Genomic DNA, 23,923 nt, shown 5'->3' with positions numbered 1-23,923 from the left:
AACTGCCGCTTTTCCCCGGACCAGGTTGAACACCAAACAGGAGGTCTCGAGTCTGTCTCCAGCACAGCAGACAAACAGACCCAAAACTTGCACACAACTTCAGGGACCTCAATGGCCCTGCTGAGTCCCATTCAGGGACCCCTGGTTAAGAACCTTCAAAAGTAGCTTCTAAGAGGAAAATGCATGCACCCTTTGCTCTGGGAATTCCACTCCTAAGAATGTCTCTCTGAGAAGACTCACACACAACAAACCTAACAGTGGTCGGCTCTGGGGAGGGCTAGCAGGGAGAGTTTTTAATTCTGGACCCATGCTGACCAGCAGAACTTTCTGCAAGGATGGAAACGTTCTTGGGAAGTGTTCAGTGCCACTGGGGAACGGCATGTTTCTCTTTAATTCTAATTTATTTAACCAGCCACGTGCACTCCCATTCGGGTGGGACCCTCAGTTCTACACCTTTTCCTATCTTTTGAACTTCGAATTATTTGAACGTATCACTTATTTTTTTTTATAATGAAATAAAATTTAAATTGTCCTAGTATGCGCTGGCACAAAAAGTTTGCCAGGATAGATTTTCAAATAGAAAAAAACAAAAGTGCCAACAAAGAATAGGGTGTGGTCTTTTCACGTAAAACACACACACACACGAAACTCAAAAGTAAAAGGTATGTCAAATCTATAGTATTATGGGTTGAATTATGTCCCCTCGAAAGATGTTGAAGGCCTAACCCCTAGTATCTCTGAGTAGGACCTTATTTAGAAATAGAGTCTTTGCAAATGATCCAGTTAAGACAAGGTCGTGAGCGGGTCCTGGTCCAGGATGACTGGTGTCCTTAAAGAAGCATGCAATCTGGGCCCAGACAGAGGAAGACAACGTGACGACGACACAGGGAAAAGCTGCTAGAGGCCAAGGAACGCCTGAGGCCACCAGAAGAGGGGAGAGAAGCACGTAACAGTGCCTCCCTCCCCGCCTCCCTGGGAACCACCCCTGCCAACACCTCGATTTGGGACTTCTGGCCTCAAGGGCTGTGCGAGAGAAATTTCTGGTGTTTCGGCCACCCAATTTGGGGTACTCTGTTAGAGAAGCCCCGAGGCACTAACACAGATTGCCCGGGATATACACGACCATTTCTTCTGGAAATTCGGGGAGTACCATGCTTTAACGTGCCCCTTTCCACGGAGTTTCACGCATGCTCCTATATGACTAATATTATCAATTTTTGACCTAAATGGTAGTGAGGTTCAAGCCCACTTTTTTCTTCTTTACACATTTCTGAGCACCAAGAGGTTACAAATGTTACGGTAAGAAGAAGGGGAAGAACCACTAATATGCCAATGGTGATGCGACTATTAAGCAGGGACCGTGGGACTGAGGCCAGAAGAGCCTGGCAGGTGGCAGGTGCCAACACGGGAGGTCTGAGGATGTGGAACAAACCTTAATGTAGTAGACGTCCCTGTCATCCAATATCAGCTCCAGGTGACCTACACGGGTACTCTGGAGAGTCTCCATCTTTCCTGGGGAACAAAAGGGTTTAGCGACCAGGGTTTAACCTCCACCCCTGCCTTCCCCAAGGGACAACTTCCTGCCAGGTTTTTTATCTCTGAGCCCCAGGGACCGTGGAGGGGACACTCATTACCGTCCAGCTGCATTTTCTTCCTGGGATGCAGAAGCTTGAGCCGGAACTTCCCCTGGGGCAAGCTGTACCTGACATCCACCCCGACGTCCCTGGGCACCTCTGACTTGGGCGTGCCCATGAAGAGGTGAGCTGAAGCTTCCTGAGGGAGCCAGCTGTCCTTCTGAAAACACAGTGGACTTCTCAGTCTTGAGAACCCCATCCAGCTCCAAAGATTCTCCCCCTTCCCGGGGGGAAGACTCTCTGCCCCACCATTCTAAAACATGAGTTCTCAGGCTCCTCCTTGGCCTCGCAAGACAAAGACCAAATGGGAAGTGTGGAGAGCTGAGGCAGTGCCTGGAGAAGAGCAACGCCCTGCAGGACAACTCAGGACCATGTCTACAAGGTCTCATTTTGTCCGGCAAATAGCCTAGGGCGGCTATGGCATGGCACGTGTCACAGGCACCCTGCAGAGAGCCCCTCGGATCCCTTATCCAGCTCTCTGTGCCTGTGCCCCAGCCTTTGCCCACTTTGCTGGTTACACCTGGCACCTGGACCTCCAGAACGCTGCCCTCCTCTGTGTTTTCACAGGAGTAAAAAATACCCCAGCTCCTCAGCCTCCAGGGGACCACACTCAGACGTAACCCATGCTCCAGGGCTCCCCTGGGAACAGGCGGAGGCTGCCACTTCCCCTGACCTCACCCCCCACTCAGTTCTTCCCCTTCCCTATCCTAACTTCTCCACCCTCCTATACTGGGTCTTCCTGGAGCCAATCCCTTTTACCCAAATCCTTGGCTCAGGTCCACTTCAGGGAAAACACAGCCCAAGACACAAGCCCCCTTTAAGGCCCTGCACTGACGAACATTCTTACACCACCAGGAAAGGTTCACTGCTCTGTGTGAGGCTAGCTGTCGGCACAAGGAGTGCGACTGAGTGTTAGATGCACAAAGACGTGCAACCTACCTTCTAGAAGGGGAGCACAGGACCGGCAGACACAAGTGTAGACAGCACGCCAGCTGAGGATGGGTACTCCACTAACACACTCAGTGGGAGGAAGGGGTCAGACAGGGTGGTCAGGGAAGGCTGCCTCTGAGGCATTGGAATTTTGGGAAGTGAAGGAAGTGAGAGAGAGCCAAGTGGGTGTCGGAGAAAGTGTTCCAGGCAGAGGAAACAGCCAGTGCAAAGGTCCTGGGGCAGCAATGTGCTTGGCATTAAAAAAAAAAAAAAAAAAAGGACACCAGTGTGCGGAGAGTGGTAAGGCCTAGAAAAGAGTAAGGGAGACAGGGAGGGCAGCCCAGCAGGTCAGGGTGTCCAGCTCCTACTCAGAGTGACAGGAGCCACTGGAGAGCTCTGAGCAGAGGAGGGACGAGATCCTTTTGGGATTTTGGAAGACCTGTCTGGCCACTGGGGGACAAGAGATGGCAGGAGATGAGCAGAAAGTGGGAGACCAGATAGGAGGGTATCAAATGCCCATTCTATGCCAGATGCTGAGGACAGGAAAGTGAGAAACACAGGCGCTGAAGCCCTTCCTGGGAACTGAGTGACCAGTGGGGAAGACTGATAGTAGTCAAGCAGCTTTAAGTAACAAACATAAAAGTGATTGGGGCACCTGGGTGGCTCAGTTGGTTAAGTGTCTCTTAATTTCAGCTCAGGTCATGATCTCAGGGTTGTGAGACTGAGCCCTGCATCAGGCTCCATGCGGGACGTGAAGCCTGGTTAAGATTCTCTCTCTCCCTCTGCCCCCACCTCTTCTCTCTCTCCCTCTCTAAAAAAACAAAACAAAAACAAAATAAACAAAAACACCCCAAATTTAAAAAAACAAAAAAACACAAAAAACAAAAAACATAAAAGTGATGTAAAGGGAAAAAACATGGTGCTATTAGAGCAAGTAATGAAAGAACGTGACCACTTTTGGGGAATCAAGGCAGGCTTCCCTGAGCAGCTGACCCCTGAACTGAGATCTGAAGACTGATTCAGAGTTAACAAGTCACAGAGCCAGAGCCAGAGCAGCAGCATGTGCAAGGGTCCTGAGGCAGGAGGGAGACCACAGCTGGACCAACCCAGCCCAAAAGCTCCAGAGAAGAGCCCCATGTCCTTATGAGGCTGATCCCAGAGGAGAAGACCTAGGGAGACCCACAGCTCAGCTGGGAAAGAAGGGGCCGTTCCTCACGGCCTACCTGGGGGTGGAAGGTATAGGCAGCTTCCAGCACATACTGTTGGAGGCCCCGGTCCTGCTTCGTCAGTGTCACAGCCGCGAACACAGGTACTGAGAGCAGGTAGGGCTGACCAGCTGCCGGCCAGGTGAGCTCTGTGCACAGCTGCCAGCCCCAGGTGCGGGACACTGTGGAGAGAGCGGGGCGGGCAGCTCTGGTCAGCAGAGAGCCAGAGAATTCCAGGTGGAGCCCACAGCGCTCATCCAGCAAAGAAAAGGCTTCTGTGTGTCCTTTTGGGAACCAGCACCGTGCAGACCAGCATCCCTCAACCCTCGGCACCACTGACACCCTGGGCTGGATAAGGCTTTGTGCTGGGAGCCGACCCGTAGGATGGTGGGCAGCTGCTCTGGGCTCCGCTCACTGCAGGTCAGCAGCCACCCCAGCAACAGTCAGGATAACCCCAATATCTCTAGACATTGCCTGGGGCGCAAACCCCCCCCCCCCCCGCTTGAGGACCCCTGGTGTAGGCTTTAAGAGCCTGAGTGCGTGGAAAGCAGCCTCCACAGTAAGACCGCCTGGGTCCAAATTCCAGCTCTGCCACTGCCCAGCTGTGTGACCTTGGGCAGATTACTTAATATCTCTGTGCCCCAGTGCAGCTCATCTGTAAACTGGGACCGGTAACAGTTCCTGCCTCATGGTGTAGATGTGAGCGCTTAGGACGGCGCCCCGCCTAAAGGAGTCCATTCATTTAGAGCGGCCTCTCCCCCACCTTACTCAAAAAAATGTCCTGCAAAATCCACTACTGTTTGGTGTATTTCCTTCCCAATCTGTTGTCAATTTTGTGGTCTTTCGCCCGATGTTATTATCAAAGAATTTTCTAGTGTTATTAAAATATCTCCTTCTTTTTTATGGGGTCCTAAAGTTACAGGATATCTCAGGTGGTTCACTGAATTAGAAGGTGGAGGATTGTTTTCTATCCATGGCCAGACGGTAAACCCCTGAGGCTTTGCTGATCACAGGGTCCGTAAGGACTCAGCTCTGCAGTCACTGACAACAGCGGACAAAGAGGATAGGTAAACAAATGGGCGTGGCCATGTGCCAATGAAACTATTTCTGGCCAGTGTAACATCAATTTCACAAGTTTTTCACATATGAAATATTCTTTGATGACTTCGCAACAATTTGAAAATGTAACAACCTGCTGGCAGCTTGCAAGCTTGTAATGAGCCGTTCACCTACGCCTGTGCCCTTGTAAATAACGATGCCGTGAACATCCTTGTGCACAGCGCACGTTAAAATGATTTTGGTTTATTTTCATAGGGTAGAGTTCTAGAAGCAGAATCTAATTCTAGAAGCAGAATTAAGGGATAGAAATACTTTTTAGGGCAGAAGAGCAACTCTAGCATTTGGAGCTGGCACTGCTCCCCTCGGCTCCCAGACGCCCAGCTTGGGACAATAATGGCAAAGACCCCGCTGCCTACCTTTCTCGTCAGTACAGGATTGGGCCTCGGAAGGGCTGTGGACGTTACTGAGGCTTCTCACACCATCCCCAGTGACGAGATACAGCTTAGAGCTGGGTGAGGAAAGAAGAAAATCCCAGACAAGGCATTTTCATTCATTCACTGGACAAATATGCCTTAAGCTGCCCCAGGTTGGCACTGGGGTGAATTCCACCACGAACAGGATGGGCCTTTGGGGAACTCACCTACAGCACTCAGTGATAAGTGCCACCACAGACCTGAATGCGGGTGGCATAGGGTCTGTCTTGGGGATGGAGCAAGGCCTCCTTTAGCTGGGGGGTGGGGGTCTCTGCAGAGATTAACATGTGAGCAGAGACTCTAAGGATGAGAAGGAGCCAGGATTCTAGACAGAGGGAATAGCAGGTGCAAAGGTCCTGCGGCGGGAAAAAAAGTAGCCTCTTTAGGAGAACAAAAAGGTGGTTTAAGGGGGTCAGGGTGGAGGAAGAGGGCGTGAGTGAAGGGCAGGAGGTAGTGGAAGGAAACAGGTGAGAGGGAGGCAGAAGCCCCATGAGGGAGGGCAATCATGAAGACCTGGGCCATCCTAGAAGCAAGTAGAGAGTTTTAAACAGGCGAGGGATGGGGAGTGACATGACTTGACATTTTAAAGGACCCCCCTGGCTGCTTCTGGAAGAAGGGCCTAGAGGACAGCAAGAGGACAGTGTCCCTGGCTAGGGTGGGACAACAGAGACAAAGCAGGTGTGACTGGGGGCAGCCTGGCTTCACTCTTATTTCATCTGAAGTAACTCATTTTCCATCTATCACCTCTCTGGGAGGCTGGGAACCAGCTGGTCCCAGGAGGGACCCCGTAAAGAGCTGAGGAGTATGGGAGCTCCCCCCTCCACCTCCCAGCCACCCCACAGTCCCTGTCACAGACACCCCTCCATATTGACACACACACACTCACTCCCACACACTTACATACACAGACACACGGCACACTCACAGATGCCCCTTACTGACATGTGCACACTTACACACACACGATCGGACAGGCACACCCCGCTCTCACAAACACACCCACAGACAGATGTATTCATATACAGACTCCCAAATACACCCTCACACACACACACAGGCTCACACCCACGCCTGCCCCACCCTCGCTTGCACACACGCACGCACAGGCTCCCTCTCACCGGTGTGGGACGCCCACCTGAAGCTGACCAGCTCCACGGCCTCGTCGGGAGTGTTCAGATGCACCTTGAGGTCCCGGCCCTTCCTCGTGTGGATCCCACCGTCCAGGCTGGCGGTGCCACGGACGCCAGTCACCCACCTCAGCCCGGCCTGCCCCAGGGCGCCCACTGCGCCCATCTGCGCCGAGATCTGGAGCAGGGCACTGAGGGGAGAGCCACGTGCTGGCTGCAGCCTGCAGGCTGGGGGCCGCACACGGCGCCCCCTTGCTCACCGCCCCGGCCGCTCTCCGCTGTTCCTGGCAGTCTGAGCCACAGCGGCCGCCCGCACTGTGCCCACAGCTGACCACGCCCTCCACGTGCACCCGGCACTTCACACGTGGTCCATCCGGGGCCTTGCCATCATCGGCCTCAACTTACAGATGCAGACACGGGCTGGGAGCCGCGGAACCACCTACTCGGGTCCCACAGCCCGGACACGGGGCAGCAGGACTGGGAGCAGGGGCAGTCTGAGCCCCAGCCGGGGTCTTCGTGCCAAAGGGCCCCACATCAGAGCCAGAAACCACAGACTGGCCAGCTGAGGGGGCGACAGTCGCCCAGCAGGTCCCGGACCCGCGCTAGAGTAAGACCGAGCCCCGAACCAACTCTGCCCACACGGTGCGGCCTGGACCCGCAGCGCATCCGCCTGGAGCCTATTTCCTCAACCGTTAGTGGGAAGACGAACGGCGCCCATCTCACGGGTGATGGTGCGGGTTCCCTGGACTCAGAGCCCATTCACCTTAAGCAGTCCTGCCTCTCGCCCTCCTCCCCGCCCCTCGGAGGCAGAGTGGAGCAGAGGGAAGCGTGGCTCGTGGCAGGACACCAGAATCCCAGCTGCCTGGCATGGCCATGCATCCTTGGGCACATGATGTCACCTCACTGAGCCTCAGTCTTCTCACCTGTCAAGTGGACATAGCCGCCCAGCATCTCCTCACAGTCTCTCAGCACAAAAAACACTCATGGGAGCTGGTGCTACGGATGGTCTACAGAGCAGGGCCCCCTCCAGCCCAGCCATGCCGATGGCCCAGCTCTCTGCAGCCCCCGCCCACCCACCTCCCTCCTCCAGCTCCAAGAAGCTAGCTACCTGGGCTTGATGTAACCATTCACAGAGAAATCCAGATGCTGCTGGAAGTCGGCAGCCCCTCGGACTCGAATGCTGACGGCGGCCGAGGCGTTGAGAGTCAGCTGGGCTGGAAGGCCGGATATGGTGGGAAAGGTGAGCTCCTGCACTGCCAGGTTCAGCCTCCGGGTCACCTGTACCTCCTGTCCCTGTGGCCAGAGAACCGTCAGGATGCAGGTGACAGCCCTTGGCGTGGGCCAGGCGCGCACCGAGCACACACCACCTTCTTTGATCCTCACGCCAGGGTGGTGGGGGAGGAAGGGACATGATCATTGTGCCCTGTTTCCAGATGAGAAAACTGAGCCCACAGATGAAGTCACCTGGCCAAACCTACCAAACTCTGGTAGAGCAGAGTTCAAACCCAGTCCATTTACTGCGGAAAAGGGTCAGAGGTCAGGGATCCAGGGTGAGTCAGGTAAGGAGGAATGTGGGCCGTTCCCACGATGCAGACCACTTAGTACGGGTCAGGTGCATTTTAAAAGCTTTGTTGCATTTTTGCTGCATTAGCTTATGGAACGCAACAGCCCCATAAAGTAGCAGCTGCTTTCATTACTGTCATCATTGTTATGTTATCATGCCCGTTCCACAGATGCACAAACCGAGGCCATGACAAGTTAACGCTCCCAAGGAGGTAAGAGGTGGAGCCGTGATTTCAACTTGGGCAGCCTGGCCCGAAATACCATGGTCTTGAGTCTGGAGCGTACTTCGAAGGAAACAAGACGGGGCCAGCAGGGCAGGGAGGGGCCGAGCCCAGGCTGAGGTACCTTCAGGAGCTTGACTGCCAGCTCGGCCAGGTTCAAGGACTGGCGTTTCACGAGGCTCCCCATCACCCCGCAGTTCACGAAGCTCAGCTCGTGCCCAAACACCTTCACACTCAGCTCACAACGCAGCGCCCGCCGCCCCGCACGCCTCCGGGCCACCTGAGGGAGAACCCAGACCGGTGACCAGGAGCAGGTCTGGCATCTGGACACACGTGGGGGCCCGGGGGAGCGGGAGGGCGAGGCCAAGGGCTTTCGGTGTCTGGAACGTGGCTTGCAAAACTCGTGCCCACAGGCAGACTCCACGGATGTGTTTTCTTTGACCAGCCCCCTGCCTGATGCCCGAGGCAGTGCGTGTGGGAGTGAGTGTTCTCGTCATCTTTGTATTCTGGAATAATCTTAGATTTACAGAAAAGTTGCCAAGAGGGTGCAGAGAGCTCCCACACCCCCCTCACCCTGTCTCTACTGGCAGCGTCTTTCATGGCCAGCGTTCAGGGAAAGCTAAGAAGCCAACACGGGACGTGCCATTAACAGAACTCCAGACATCAAATTTCACCAGTTTTTCCATTTCGGTTCTCCCTCTGTTCCAGGGTCCAATCCAGGTTGCATACTGCCTTAACTTGTCCCGTCTCTCCCGTCTCCTCTGCTCTGTGACCATTTGTCCTTCTTCGTATTTTTCACAGTGCATATTTTTAAAGACGTATTTATTAATTTGAGAGACAGAGCACGAGCAGTGGGGAAGGGGAGAGGGGGTGGGAGAAGCAGACTCCTCGCTGAACAGGGAGCCCCACACAGGACTTGATCCCAGGACCCCGAGATCATGACCCCAGCTGAAGGCAGACGCTCTACTAACCGAGCCACCCAGGTGCCCCTCACAGTGCATATTTTTTAAAATTTAAATTTGTTTCCAATGTTTAAAAATTAGGAGACTACATATGAAATTCAGAATCTCTGGCTTCTCGAAAAAGAGAAGTTTTGGGGGCACCTGGGTGGCTCCGTCGTTGAGCGTCTGCCTTCGGCTCAGGGCGTGATCCCCACATTCTGGGATCGAGACCCGCATCAGGCTCCTCCGCTGGGAGCCTGCTACTTCCTCTCCTACTCCCCCTGCTTGTGTTCCCTCTCTCATTGGCTGTCTCTCTGTCAAATAAATAAATAAAATCTTTTTAAAAAATTAAAAAAAGAAAAAAAAAAAAAGAAAAAGAGAAGTTTTAGCCTGCCTCCCCCGCCACCACAAAAAAGGGGAATAAGAAACCAGAGCTGGATGGTGGCCGCCACTTTTAACCGAGGCATGTGCTTCTCCCACCTGCCAGTCCCCACCGCTCCCTATCGGCCTTCCAACACTGAGGCCAAGCATTGTTTCCACGATCGCTGTGTTTGTGCTAAATATATCCCGGAATGGGACTCTCCATCTTAAGTGTGAAAATAACAGACAAAAAGGATGCAGATTCTAAGAACAAGTGTTTAGACCCCGCCCACCACTCTCAGTCTCGTTGTTTGCCGGCCCCAGCTCTAGTCCCACAGGCTTTAAAGGCACAGACCATGTCCTGACCATCTTTGCGTCCTTGGGCCCATGGGTTCACACCTGATGATTGGTAAAGTTGTGAACACGTGAACTAATGCCCCAGCCACTCTCCTCGATCACCCTCAGATGCACATGGCAATGACTTCTTCCAAGAGTGAAAAGGTTGCCAACAAACTCAGTGTCCATCAGAGGGAGAAGAGTCACATAAAATAGAATTCCCCACCCACAGAATGGGTATTAAAGGACCCCACCACCCACGACCTCCATTCCTGGGTAGACACCCAGCAGAAACACACACACACATTCATCAAAAAGACATGTGCAAGAATGTTCATCGCACTATCTGCAATAACCCAGAAACCGGAAATTATCCGGAAGTCCCCCACAAGTAGGACTGATCAATTCTGCAGCATTCGTACCGTGGGACGTTGCATAGCAGGGAGCACAAACAAAGCATGAACACGTACAGCCGTGTGGATGGATCTCACCCACAAAGCTTAAGCCAGAGAAGCTAGACACACACACAAAATGACACGAGTAGCATTATCCACACTCGCCAAGAGGGAAACAACCTGCAACCCCAACGTCCATCAGCAGGCGAGTGGGTAAGCACAGTGGATCTACCCACGCCGTGGAAGGCCATTCAGCCGTCGAGAGGGATGGAGGACCGATCCGTGCTACACGGACGAGTCTCAAAATCCGACGCTCGGGGAGCGGGGCCGGACACAACAGGTCACGGGTTGTCCATTTATAGGAAATGTTCACGACAGGACAATCCATAGGGACCCAAAGCAGATGAGTGGTTTCCAGGGGCTGGGGGAAGCCGGGATGGGAGCGACTGTTAATGGGGACGGGGGTCTCCTTTGGGGTGATGAAAATGTCTTCGAATTAGACAGAAGGGGTGGTTACATATCACTATGAACGTGCATATATGTGTCCAAACTTAAATTGTATCCTTGGACCACATGCTGCTTATTATAAGTCGACGATATGTCCACAGGCTGTTTTTACCAAGTAGAACTCATCAGTGCAGTGAGGAGGCAGACTGGTGATCGTCCTTGGTTGCGGTGGGTAGACGAGAAGAGGGAGGGGCAGGGGGCTCTGGGGTGCTGATGATGGTCTGGGCATTGACTGTAAGGATGCGTTCTGTTAGTGGAAATACCCTTAGGACTTGGAGGCTTTTCTAACTGTATGTGATGCTTTGATTGACACGTTCTCACAACAACGCAGGCTAACAGCTGACTACTCAGCTCTGGGCCGGCTACTGCTCCTGTGAGTGTCTGGGGGGGGGCACAGGGTCAGAGTTCATCGATGCCCCAGTTCTCAGGCCAAAAGCTCAGGCTGGTGAGGGGAGGGAGCAGGGTGGGTGCAGGTACCCCCCTCCTTACCTTCTCTTGTAGATCTCTCATCTTTCTGGACCTTTCTTCTGGACAGTCAGGGTTGGCTGCCTGTGGTGTAGGTCCTGGTTCTGGCTCTGGGGATTTCTCTGGCTGGGCCTCTCCCTCCTCTTCCTGCCCCCAGAATGACTTCCCACCAAACAGCCTGTAGACGATTTTCTCTGCATTTTCCAGGCGGAGGCCAAGCTGGGAAGAAAAGTCAGGGCTCACTGAGAAGCAGCTCGGTCAGTAGCATGGTGATTCAGAGCTGCAGAGCCGGGGGCTCAAATGGGGAGGGGGGTCACAGGCTTGGGCAGGGTACTCTGGGCTCCCCAGGGTCCACCTGGACCCAAGCAAAGGGGTACCACCTTTTCAGATCATCGAGTTCCACATCTGCTCGGCAAATGTGGCTCAGCATAAATTCTTACCGATTCTTTAGGGCCTGGTTCACTTGTCACCACCTCTGGGAAGTCTTCCCTGAATTTCCACGTCAATCCCTTCCCACATTTCTCACCCCCAGAGCAAATCCATCACTCCTTCCTCTGAGAGTCCAGCACAAAATGTCTAGGTCACACTTATGCTGTGATCTGTGTGTCTCCCTTGCAAGATCCTGAGCTCCCTGAGAGCAGGGGCCCTTGTCTCATTCACTAGGCATGCCGAAGGCCTGGTTGAAGGGTCACTGCGTGTTGATTTGACTAGGCCACGGGGTGGTCACACATAATTGTGGGTGTTTCTGTAAGAGATTTCTGAATCAATTTAACATTTTTTTAGATTGATTTATTTTAGAGAGAGAGAGAGTGGAGGAGGAGGTAGGGGAAGAGGGAGGGGGAATCTTAAGCAGACTCCATGCTGAGCTCAAAGCCCGATGCAGGGCTCCATCTCACGACCCCAAGACCACGACCTGAGCCAAAACCAAGAGTTTGATGCTTAACTGACTGAGCTACCCTCACGCTCCTGAATTTAACATTTAAATCAATCAACTGAGTCAGGCAGAGTGCCCTCCATAATGTATAGGTGGGCCACATCCAATCAGTCGAAGGCATGAATCAAACAAAAGGCAGACTCTCCCCCAGCCATGGGGTAATTCCTCCTGACTGCTTCCGAGCTGGGACATCACTTTTTTTCCTGCCTACAGCCTCAACTGAGACATCAGCTCTTTCCAGGTCTCAAACCTCCAGACTCAAAGTATACTATTGGCTCTCAGACCTTCAGACTCAGACTAGAACTAAGCATCGGCTTTCCTGGTCTCCAGCTTGCTGACCACAGATCTTGGGACCTGTCAGCCTCCATTATCGTGTGGGTCAATTCCTTACAATACATCTCTTCTAGATATAATGCATGCTACTGGTCGTTTCTCTGGAGAACCCTGACTAATACACCTGGCTTGGTTGGTTCTCAAAATCTGATGGGTGAGTGAATGAGTCCTTCTTCCTGTCCCTCCTTCCTTCCACCTGCCCATCCATCTACCCATCTGCTCACTCACTCTTTAATCCTTCCCATCTATCTGTCCACCTATCCATCCATCTGTCCGTCCGTCCATCCATCCATCCATCTATCCGTCCATCCATCCATCCATCCGTCCGCCTATCCATCCATCCATCCATCCATCCATCCATCCATCCATCCATCCATCCATCCATCTATCCACCTATCCATCCATCTATCCATCCATCCATCCATCCATCCATCTATCCGTCCATCCATCCATCTGTCCACCTATCCATCCATCTGTCCATCCATCCATCCATCCATCCATCCATCCATCCATCCATCCGTCTGCCTATCCATCCATCCATCCTTTCATCCTTCCAGCCACCTTCCCTTCTTTCCGTCTATTGTGCCTTCCATCATTCTACCCCAATGAGTCCAAGAACATTTGTACAGAAATCACCGGAGGGTCAGCCGTTGGCAGACCTAAGCCCATGCACTCAGCTGGCAATGTTTGGACAAGCTCCCTGTTCTCCATAAATCAGAAGGGGTCGGGAGAAGGCGGAGCACCCTCCCTTGGGCAAGCCACAGGAGCCCAGGGAAGGAGACGGAAGGGCACCAAGGTAATCCATCACTCTTAAGTTTGCTGTACACAGGACCTCAGAGATACCGCCTCTTCTGTTGCTGCACCCCCCACTCTAGTCTCCACACAACAGCCAGAATGTTCAAACCACGTCACCTCACTCTGCAGCTTAAGACCCTTCCATGACATGGCCGTGCTCCTCTCTGCCCTCCCGTCTTGTTTCTCCTCACTCCCTGGTCTACTTCTACTCCTTCGACTCATCAAGTCCTTCTTTGTCTGAGGACCTTTGCATATACTGGTGCCCCTGCCTGGAAGGCTCTTACCCCAGCTCTTTACTGGGCTGCTCATGCTCCTTCTTCAGCTCGCAGATCAAACTCCACCTTCCCGGACACAGTACTTAGAGTCGCCATTGTTTTATCAACGTGTCTACTCATTTTTATCTGTCTACCTCTCTTGGCAGGGATCACATCTCTCTTGTTGATTGTCATATTCTCAGAGCCTAGCACAGCACCTGGCACATGTCAGGTTAGAAAACAGACAGGTGGGTGGGTGGATAAATGTGGATGGATGGATGGGTGGATGGGTGGATGGGTGGGGAAGAGGGAAGGTGGAGAGAGGGGTATGATGGCACATTAATGAATAGATGGAGGAGAAGGACAGATGGATGGATGGATGGATGCATGGATGAGAATGGACGGACGGATGGATGGATGGATGGATGGACGGACGGATAGACAGCCAGATGTACAGAGGTATGTAAGGGTGGATATGCGAACAGATGCACGAGTGGGTGGCTACATAGCAGTGTGTGTGGGGATGACTAGGAGAATAAATGAACAGATGCAGGGGTGAGAGGCTGATAGGGAAATGGGTGGGAGGCAACATAAATGGACGGATGAGAGGGGTGGATGGATGGTACATGAGGGTAGATGGACATGCAGCTGGCGGGCGGCTGGGAGACTAGGTGAGAGGGCAGATGGAGAGAGGAGTGGGAAGGAACAGAGACGAGTGAGATAAGAGACTGATGAGAGGGAGGGATGGGGTGGATAGATGGGTGTACGTGTGGGTAGATGGGTGGAAGGAGTGGGGGTACAAGATGGAGGAGTGGATCAATACAGACAACAGGTGACACGTGGAAAGCTGGGTGGATAGGATCATTTCTGGCCCCGAGTCTAGAAGAGGTCCCAAGAGACTACAGCAGGCCCCCTCTTACCTCCAGGAGGTTGAAGGCATGACCTAGGGCATGGATGGTCAGGTTGGTCATGGCAGAACGGGGGAGAAAGGAGGCTGGAGAAAAGAGAACGGTCCTCTCCAGGTTGGCCCCCAGGCTGCTAGACACTAGGAGGAGAGACAGGATCAGTACACGCCCCACCCCTCACGGAGCAGCGTCTGGCCGCTGAGGGGCTGTAGCCTGAGAAAGGGTAAGACGTGGTGCGTCCTCTCCAGCAGGACACGTGCCTCAGCCTTAAGCCTCATCATGGGCCCAGGGAAGGCCAGACAGGTCACAAATGTACCCGCACCTGCTCACAGGCAGAGAGGGGGCAGCCGGAGCACCCCACTCTCGGCCCCCAGACCCCCAGGGTCGCTGAGGTAGTTTAGGTGCCTAAGCTAGAACGGGATGCTTCTGGATGCTCTGTTTCATTGTGGTAAGGAGGCGACAGCCCTAGCTTGGTGCCAATCTCCTTGTAACACAGGGGAAAAAGTTCTCCAACTCACAGGCAGGCAACAGAATCGATGCCAATTTACATATAAACAGGTGATATTGGGGAAAGAGTGTCTTTGATGACGTGCCCTCAAGGGTTAGAGCTCCCAGGTCCGCAGGGCTATGTGACCCCAGAGCAGGACAGCAGCTGCCCAGGATGGCCATACCTGAGTTGAAGGTGACATCAGAATAGGATGAGTGTTTCCAGGCCTCCGGCTGGAACTCCCGGCTCAAGATGTCCTCAGGGAGGGCCTCCTGGAGAGCTCGCTTCAGGGGGTCACCGGTCTCCAGAAGCTCCATCAGGTGACTCCACACAAAGGAGCCCACTGGAGTCCGGACATGGCCATCAGGGAGGGGAAGGAAGAGGAGGGAGGGGAGGGATGAATCTGGAGCCGGCACAGCCCAGAGAAAACATCTCCCCCCAAGCCCCTATCCCGAGTCCTGCTATTTCCACATGGCAAGGGCTTCTCAGGAGCTTAGGTAACCACATTTTCTTTCCAGAAATAGTGGGAAACCACAGTGCCTTAAAGGAACTTAGAAATCTAGCCTGTGCACAGCATTCTGACGTGCCTCCCTAAAGGGAAAAGGAGGCATTGTGGGGAAAGCTCTGGCTTAACAGTCAGACCCAAGTCTGAATCTCAGTCCCACCACTCATGAGCTGTGTGACCTCAGGCTGGTTACTCTCCTCTCTGAGGCTTAGTTTCCTCATTTGTAAAAGGAAATAACAGCCCATCTCCCAATACTTTTTGTGCAGATGAGTCAAGAGGAAGCCTGAACCCAAAGACCTGAGTATCTTTCAGGATTGGGAAAGGGGTGACACGCAATTCATAAAGGGGACCCTCCAGGCTCTCTGGGGGAGTAAAAACCAAATGAGAGCACCAACGGGAAAGAGTCCAACGAGGAATATTAGAGTCTAACCGGGAACCCTGAATCCTCTTGGTTGTCCCAGGCTCTCAGAATGCCCAACAGCTTCTAGAACAATCCACCAAGGAACAGAGTGGACTCTGGCTTTTATTGCCATTGGGCAACACAGGCCTGGTACCCCAGGGCCTCCGTCGAGGCAGAGCCCTTTGGCTGATCCCCTGGTGACAGGGCTTGGCTCAGTGGCCCACTTGATGCAAACAGCCCGCTCCCCCCTCCCCATCCCACACAAATCTCATCCCATCCCCGAAACGGCCAACAAACGGTTGCATCTTCTAGCAGCACCATTTCTTTAGAAGGTAATGCAGCACTATCACAGACTTTTAAATGGGTACACCCTGCAACTTGGCTACCTGTCCTCTGGAAAATTAACCTAAGGCTAGATTAGCACAAGGTCTCAAAGGTGGATATGCAGAGAGGTTCATTTTACTGGTTGTCTCTCATGGCAAAAACCCAGAAATGACCAAAGTGCCCATCAGTGGGGACGGGTAAGGTGGATGATGGTGCAAGCTCCCAGCAGGATATCACGTAGTAGGAGATAAGAGTCGCCGTGCCCCGATGTGGAAAGAGCCCCCAGAAACACCAAAGGCACAAAGCAAGGAGCACAACAGCAAATATAACATGATCCTGAGTTGCGGCTGTTTAGGACATACGTAGAAGCGCTCGTCTGGGCACTGCAAGTTCTGCTGGGTTACACGAGAGAACTGCTCGCAGTGAACGCCTTCAGGAAATGGGACTTGAGGGCCAGGGGAAGAAGGCAGGCTTTAATTTTCCATTTCCACTTTCCTGCCTGCTTTGAAACTTTAAACAGCCACACACACAGCACTTAAAATGTTCTAAACATCTTTGCATATGAACTCAGCTTATGCTCCCTCTATGAGGGAGGGAGTATTATCATCCTCATTTCACAGACGTAGAAACAGAGGCTCACAGAGGTTTAGTAACTTGTCTAAAGGCACACAGGTAGGAAGTGGCTGAGCTGGGATGTGAATCCAGGCTGTTGGGCTCCAGGCAGTCAACTCACTGTCCATCATGCAAAAAATTTTTGAAAATCAGGGGAACTTATTTTTTGAAGTTTCACTTTTAGGTTTAGGAAATATGGCCCGAGGCCCCTGTTTAAAGGAACCTCTCTGACCCCAGAAGGGATCTGAGATTCGCAGACACCATCCCTCCTCTGTCTCGGGTTTCCCTTCCAGGTACTAGGTCACGAGCTGGCCAGAGCTACAAGGGAAGCCAGCGACTTCCGTCCTTTTTTACAGATGAGAAAACGGAGGACCAGAGAGGAGAAGCAACTTGTGCAAGGTCATCCAACTGCCATACATGTGAGGTGGGGGCACACGAGGCTACTCGGTCGGCGGGGGAAGAAAGGGAGAACGGGAAGGGGTTAGGAGAGCACCTGAGGGGCGGAAGGGGAGCACGTGCCCAAACCCTGCACCCAGCAGGAGGCTCCGAGCCAGCCCCAGCACCCCTGCGCCCCGCTGCCACTGCTCACCCTGGGTGGACCGCTCAGCTGCCTGGGTCCGCCGCACCTGCGCAAACACCTCCTCGCCAGGGCATCTCATCAGGGCCAGGTAGGCGCTGATGCGGATCTCGGCATCCTCCTCAGGGGCTTGGTACAGACGGGAGAGTGCAGATCGCTGGCTTGGGCAGAGCAAAGGCCATTATGTGGGGCCCGTCCACCCCCATCCCCCTCCACCCAGGAGCACGAGGTCCCCGAGCTGCTGTGGCTCCACTTCTCCCAAAGTCGCAAAGTCTCCACTGCAGGAGGCCTCCCTGACATGCTCATTTGTGGGCTGGTTGTGGGAGGCAGTAGGGTCACTGCTAAGCCCACCCTCCCCCAGCCCCAGTCCAGAGGTTCGCCGATTTCCACAGGTGACAACAGGAAAATACATGGGTATGGCTGCATTCCAGTAAAAATGTATAAAAACAGCTCAGTGCCTGACACACAGGAGATATTTCCTAAAGGGCTTGGCTTACCCTGCCCCCCCCCCGCCCCGCCGCAAGCCACCTTCCTCACCCTGTGATGTTGTCCCTCAGCACCTGCTGGTTTCCTTCATAGCACAGCCGCCCACCCATCCACTCTTCTAGAAATATTTACTGAGCACCTCCTATGTGCCTGGCACCATGCTAGGTGACAGGAGCAAAACACACCCAGCTCCTGTCCACTGAAGCGTTCGTTCTAGCGCAGGAAGACTGACAGCACACAAGGTTAGGATGTGAAATATACAAACATCAGGTACTAAGTACTAAAGAGGGAAAAACTGAGTGGGGAAGCAATGTCAGGGGAAATAGCCAAGGAGGGCCTCACGGTGAGAGTGATTTTTCAACAAAGACCTACAGGAAGTGAAGAAGTGAAGCCTGGGGATGTCCAGGGGAAGAGCATCCCAGGAAGGGAGACGAGCACAGGCAAAGGGCCTGTGGTAGAAGTGGGCCTGGAGTGTTTGAGGAACAACAGGCAGCCCGGCATGGCTGGAGAGCAGTGGGGAGCCAGGGAAGTAGGAGATGAAGCCACGAGGTGCTGAGCAGGCCCGTGGTCAGACCACACAGGGTCTGCTCAGTCACTGTCAAGACTTCGGCTTTGACTCACGGTGAGGGGGGAGCCACTAGTCCAGGGGTCAGCAAACTTTTTGGCAAAGGGACAGATGGTAAGTTTTTCTGGCTTTGCGGGCCATGCTGTGTCTTCTGCCACCGCTCAACTCTGCAGCTATGGCGAGACAGCGGCCCCAGAGAGCATACAGACGAGCGGGCACGGCGGCGTTCCAGCAAAGCGCCAGGTACTCAACAGGCAGCAAGCGAGGCTGGGGACGAGGTCCAGAGCTCGCTGCCCCCCGAACTAGAGAGTGTGCAGCTCAGGATGGCCTTGGTATGGTTTGCAATCATACACTTGTCGCGTGTTTACTGGACAAGCACCTGCCTCCCCCCAGCCACGAGCTCCGGGAGAACAGAGAACTGCACACGTGTCCACACCAGTGCCCAGCACACAGCAGGTGCTCAGTAAACGTGTGACGAATGAACGAACAAAGAGGTGAATTAACAAACAGTGGTTCAAATCCCACTGGCCCCCAATCGTCTCCCCAGCCAACGACACACAGGAGCTCACGTCTGCAGAGCAAGGGACCCTCCGGAAGGCCTGGATGGCCCCCAGCCGGACCTCGGGGGGGCAGCTCCTCTGGGACGCACAGGAGCCCAGTGTGGGGGTGAGAGCTGCGGCCGCCAGGCCCACGTTGCCAATCGCCTTCAGCACGAGCTGGAACGAGATGGCAATGAGGCCTCGAGGCCTGGTTGGGGTGCTCACCCCACCCACCCCCACAGCCTAGGGCTCCCTGGCATGGCTCAGGCCCCACCAAGGGGCTGTGCCTGGATGCCACTTGTCCTCACCTGCTCAGCATCCGGCGGCTCCAGGAAGGTGCAGTTGGCACCCAAGGCCTCTCCCAGGATCCTCACGAGGGAGCCGACACCAGGCAGGTGTCCGCAGGGCCCATCCAGGGAGGCACAGAGGTTGTGCGCCAGGGCCGAGATGCCAAGGAAGGCACTGGGGCTGGTCCCCGAGGTCTGCAGGAGTGGCTGGGGACAGAAACCGGCCCCCACCCGAGCCGAGAAGGCTGGTGAGTGGTCCTTCACAGGCCTTGCCACGTACAGATGGGCCCCCACCCTGGCTGCACACAGATTCCTCACAAGACAGAGGCCTGAGCCCCCCATCCTGAGTGGGATCTGTCCATGGGGGCCTTCCTAAAGCACCCAGGTAGCCCTCTGTGTGTATCAAGGAGGGAGGACCATGTCATTGGGCTGACCTGGGGCGGGGCACTTGGCAAAGTCTGGAGACAGTTTTGCCTGTCACATCTGAGAGGCAGACTTGCTGGCATCCAGCGGGTAAAGAGCAGGGCTGCTGCCACAGGCCCTCTATGTGGGGGGACAGCCCCCATGGAGAACAGCCCACCCCCCACGTCAACAGTGCCAATGTTGAGAACCCCTGGGCTCGGTCACCAGTTTGGAGGAGCGAGGTGGGGGTGGTGTCGTCTTCTGAGCAGAACACGGTGGAGTGGCCGGAGGCATTAGGGTAAATGGTTAGCAACCATCCCACCCAGGGGAAAGAGCAAGTCCTCGGTGTAGCTTGCCAGTTCCCGTGGTGTAAATGCTCCCACCGCGCTCTCTCCTGACTCACTGCAGAGAAGCGGGAAGAGCCCAGGTCCGCAGGGAGCAGCGGCCACGCGGCAGGTGCACGCACAGCCTGCACACAGAAGCCCAAGGGCAGGGATGCGGTGCAGGGACAGAATTAGGACTCGATTCTCTTACTTTTGCATGTGTGAACTCATCTGGGTGGTACGCGTGGGTGTGCACGTGTACCCCAGCACACACGGATATCCTGGGGCACCTGTCCCAGGGCATGTGCGTGCACATGCTCGAGTGTGTCCCCGTGTGTGTGTGTGCGCACGCGCGTGCCAAGATCAGGGTGTGCCCTGTGTGTATACATGCGTGTCCTTATGTGTGTACGTGCACGTCCCAGCGTATCCTGGGATGCAGTGTGTACCCAGGTGTGGGTGCATGTCCCCACTTGTTCCTGTGCGTATCCTGAGGGGGGATGTACATACATGACACGTCTGCGTGTGGACATCTACACGTTCAGGTACGTGTGTGTGCGTCCTGGTGTGTGTGTCTCCATACATCTCGGCGTGTGTGCGCGCCCTGGTATGTGAGTCTCCGCGTGGGTGCTTCCTTCATGAGGTGAAGGCGATGTGTGGCTCGGAAACGCACATGCACCGTTATTCTAGATTGGGCAAGTGAAAACAAACCCTCCAGGTTTTCTGCAGACAGAGGAGGGAGCACAGGGGTTGTGCAAACTAGAGAGAAGCCATCCAAGCACGTGGAGGAGGGCTCCCCGCCTCTTCCAGCTCTGCCCCAGGAAGGCTGCCGAGGGTAGGCGGGGCGGACTCAGGTCCTCCCGCACCGGATGGAGCCAGAGGCGCGGGGGAGCCCTACGGGGAAGGCTGGGCGGCTGGAGGCACTCGGGGGACCCGGACGGCAGGGCCGGCTCAGGCCAGGGCTCCCGGAGCAGGCCAGACAGTAATGACCCTGTCAGGTGGACGGCTGTCCCGGGGGTCTGCCCCGAACTGCCCACCTTCCCAGACTTCACAAGAATCAGAACCCCAGCTCCTAGTGAAAGATCTCTCGCTTAAGAAAGCTTTGATGACGCTTCGATGAAAAGTCTGCTTAAAATGTTCTCGCTCTTGTAATTTTTTAAAGATGAAAAGATAAAATCATCCCTAAGCCTCGGACCCTCATACAGCTGATTTCCCTTTTCCAAGGGGACTTGAGCGCTCACTTATCTTGCCCCCAACTGACCTTCCCCCAAAAGGCCAAACCACTAAGCTGGTAGAAAAAGCGGCCCCACGCTGGGGAGGTGAAGCGCCAGCTCGGAAAGATGCTAGGCTGGACTTCGCAAGGCAGGAACGTCCGCCCCTGTTCCTCCAGAGACACCGTTAAGACAAGAAACAGCAAAGAGGGAGAATGCGGCCCAGAGCGGAACAGAGGCCGCGCACGCACGCACATCTCGGACGAGTGTCATGAAGAATACAGAAGAAAGAAGCCAGACTCCAGGGGCGCCTGGGTGGCACAGCGGTTAAGCGTCTGCCTTCGGCTCAGGGCGTGATCCCGGCGTTCTGGGATCGAGCCCCACGTCAGGCTCCTCCGCTGGGAGCCTGCTTCTTCCTCTCCCACTCCCCCTGCTTGTGTTCCCTCTCTCGCTGGCTGTCTCTATCTCTGTCGAATAAATAAATAAAAATCTTTAAAAAAAAAAAAAAAGCCAGACTCCAGGTGCACATGAGTTCATGGGGTAAAGGTCAAGAGCAGGCAAAACCAAGCGATGGCCAGAAAGGTCAGCATCCCTGTGACCTTTGGCGTCATGGACAGGGAGGGGCATGAGAAGTGAGGGGGAAGCGGGAAATGTCCTCTGATCCTCTCCTAGGAGTGGCTGAGCAGGTGTAAAACCGTCCAACAGGGCACTTTAGAGTAATGCAGTCTCCTGATTGTGTAGTTTAATGTGTAATTTAAGACACGCACCCCCTCCCTGCGACAGGGTACCCTGGTTGGGACCGTGCAACAGACGGGGCGTGTGGGGAAGGTGTTGGGATCTGAACCACTAGAGTTTGGTTCCATCAGTCTCTCGGATGTGAGAAGTACACCCTGGGGACATTGGCGTTGACTGTGGGGAACTGAGCCACGGAAACATGGGAACTCTGTACGAGGCTTCGAAACGCCTCTGAACACCTAAAATTACTCCACGGTAAAAAGTGTATAAAATACTCTCTTACCTGCCTCCCATCTCCCTCCTCCGTCCTTATCTTCCCCCCTCCCTCTTTTTCCTGGCCCTTCACCCCTTCCTGCCCCCACCCCTTCCAGGCTGCAAAAAGCAAGCCTGCACCCCCAGTACAGGCCCGGCAGGCACCTGGCACGCACACATCTTTGCGGACCAGACCGGAGAATGAGCAAACCCGTCCAGAGGGGTGCGAGTTCTGGTCTGGAGGACAGGTGAGGCAGGTGACGAAGATCGTGGGCTCTATGAGCCGGGGGAGCCCGCCGGCTCTGCCCACCACATATCCCTGACCCAGGGTCACAGCAGCGACACCTGCCACATGCATGACACTTGGCCCACATCCCAGCTCCTCAATCTACAGAGGCTCCCTATATGTTACCCCCACCAGACGATGGGGAAACTGAGGCACAGAAAAGTTTAGTGCCTGGCTGGAGGTCCTCGTGGTCAGGGACAGAGCTGGATCCGAATTTGGATCACCCCTGCTCCCCGCCGGTGTCCTCTGAACCGTCGCCCACCACCAGCCCGGCACAGCAGGGTGAGGAGTGACGAGGGACGGGGCCCCCAGGGCAAGTGAGGACACACCCCGTGGAGAAGGGGCAGCAGCTGCCTCACCTCAGGCCAGCTGCCAGCCTCCTGGGGCCTCAGTTTCCTGCAACACGGGCGCCATCAACGCACCTCCTCCCAGAGGCCTCGTCAGGGTTAACCAAGACCTCCAGGTTGTTGCAAATCCTCGGCCTACCTTCACACGCATTCCTGGGCCTCAAAACTCAGTAGACTTACTTGTTCACGACAACGAGAGCAGCTCTCATGTAAAGTGCTCAGACGCTGTGCCAGACTCCGGGAGAGTCGATTCATGGGCATCACCAGCCCAGGAGGCAGGTACTTGTTTCAACCCCGTCTCCCAGATCAGAAAACGGGCTCAGAGAGCTTAGGTCACTTGCTCAGCATCACACAGCTGGGGGGAACACTGTTGAGACTCAAACCCAAGATCTCTCTGCTCTGTCCCCACAGGCACCAGGAGAAGGTCACCCCCTGCATCCATCAGCAGCCCAGGGGGGAGGATGACACGGGGCCGGGTGGGGGAGCAGGGACTCACCAGCAGCGTGTGGACCATGGCATCCGTGGGCTGCGGGACGAAGGCCAACGACCAGAGCCATGCCTCTATCTCGTCCGCCTCCACCTCCCCGGACACGATGAGGTCCTTCATGAGGCCCACACAGGCCTCGGTGCCACAGGACGGCAGGGCGTCCACCAGCGGTGGCCTGAGATCAAGAGACACCGAGGGACGTCACGGAGTGGCTCACCTGCGGAGCGCCTTCCAGGCCTCGTGCCCAGGCTGACTCCGGTCATCCCGGGAACACTTGGAGGCTCCCAGAAGTGTGACGGGCACGTGTCCGGGATCACACACCTTGGAAAGGGCCGAGCCAGGCCTGGGACCTTTTAGGGCCCACGGGGACAAGAGCAGCCAGTCCAAATCCTGGCAGGTCTGCCCACCCTAGGAAACAGCGGCTTCGGGGAACACGAGCCCTGCCCACTGCTCTGCTAACAGCTGCCACAGTCACCAAGGAGCAAGGACCTGCCATCGAACAGGAACCAAGAGCTGGCAGGTTGCTGCTACTGCTCTGCCCCCAAGGTCAACATCAGGAGTCTTCTTTGCTTTTCTGAGACCGCAGCAAGGTTCAGAAGCTCAGAAAAGGATTGTAACGTCTATGCAACGGTGGCTCTGAGTAGGGACGTGACCGAATGGGAGG

The 23,923-nt window shown here is 54.7% G+C and overlaps 1 protein-coding gene across 1 annotated transcript in view; it reads right to left on the bottom strand.

Moving 5' to 3' along the window:
• The window catches only part of APOLTP (apolipoprotein lipid transfer particle homolog), a 140,312-nt gene that overhangs the window by 97,804 nt on the left and 18,585 nt on the right, over nucleotides 1-23,923 (bottom strand). Inside the window, exons 10-23 of the mRNA XM_087870433.1 lie at nucleotides 23,269-23,434; nucleotides 19,241-19,426; nucleotides 18,963-19,109; nucleotides 17,355-17,499; nucleotides 15,109-15,267; nucleotides 14,453-14,577; nucleotides 11,241-11,435; nucleotides 8,337-8,492; nucleotides 7,537-7,721; nucleotides 6,437-6,619; nucleotides 5,245-5,336; nucleotides 3,788-3,951; nucleotides 1,635-1,794; nucleotides 1,433-1,512 (exon numbers count right to left, since the gene is read on the bottom strand). Of these exons, the coding sequence (XP_087726559.1) occupies nucleotides 1,433-1,512; nucleotides 1,635-1,794; nucleotides 3,788-3,951; nucleotides 5,245-5,336; nucleotides 6,437-6,619; nucleotides 7,537-7,721; nucleotides 8,337-8,492; nucleotides 11,241-11,435; nucleotides 14,453-14,577; nucleotides 15,109-15,267; nucleotides 17,355-17,499; nucleotides 18,963-19,109; nucleotides 19,241-19,426; nucleotides 23,269-23,434 (2,143 nt within the window). The remainder of the gene's footprint in view (nucleotides 1-1,432; nucleotides 1,513-1,634; nucleotides 1,795-3,787; nucleotides 3,952-5,244; nucleotides 5,337-6,436; nucleotides 6,620-7,536; nucleotides 7,722-8,336; nucleotides 8,493-11,240; nucleotides 11,436-14,452; nucleotides 14,578-15,108; nucleotides 15,268-17,354; nucleotides 17,500-18,962; nucleotides 19,110-19,240; nucleotides 19,427-23,268; nucleotides 23,435-23,923) is intronic.

Source organism: Ursus americanus, chromosome 2, assembly GCF_024610735.1.
Source record: "Ursus americanus isolate L20-20 chromosome 2, mUrsAme1.1.p, whole genome shotgun sequence".
In the NCBI taxonomy this organism is placed as follows: Eukaryota; Metazoa; Chordata; class Mammalia; order Carnivora; family Ursidae; genus Ursus; species Ursus americanus.
The sequence above is the reverse complement of the archived record's forward strand: the minus strand, read 5'-3'. Positions and strand labels throughout refer to the sequence as shown.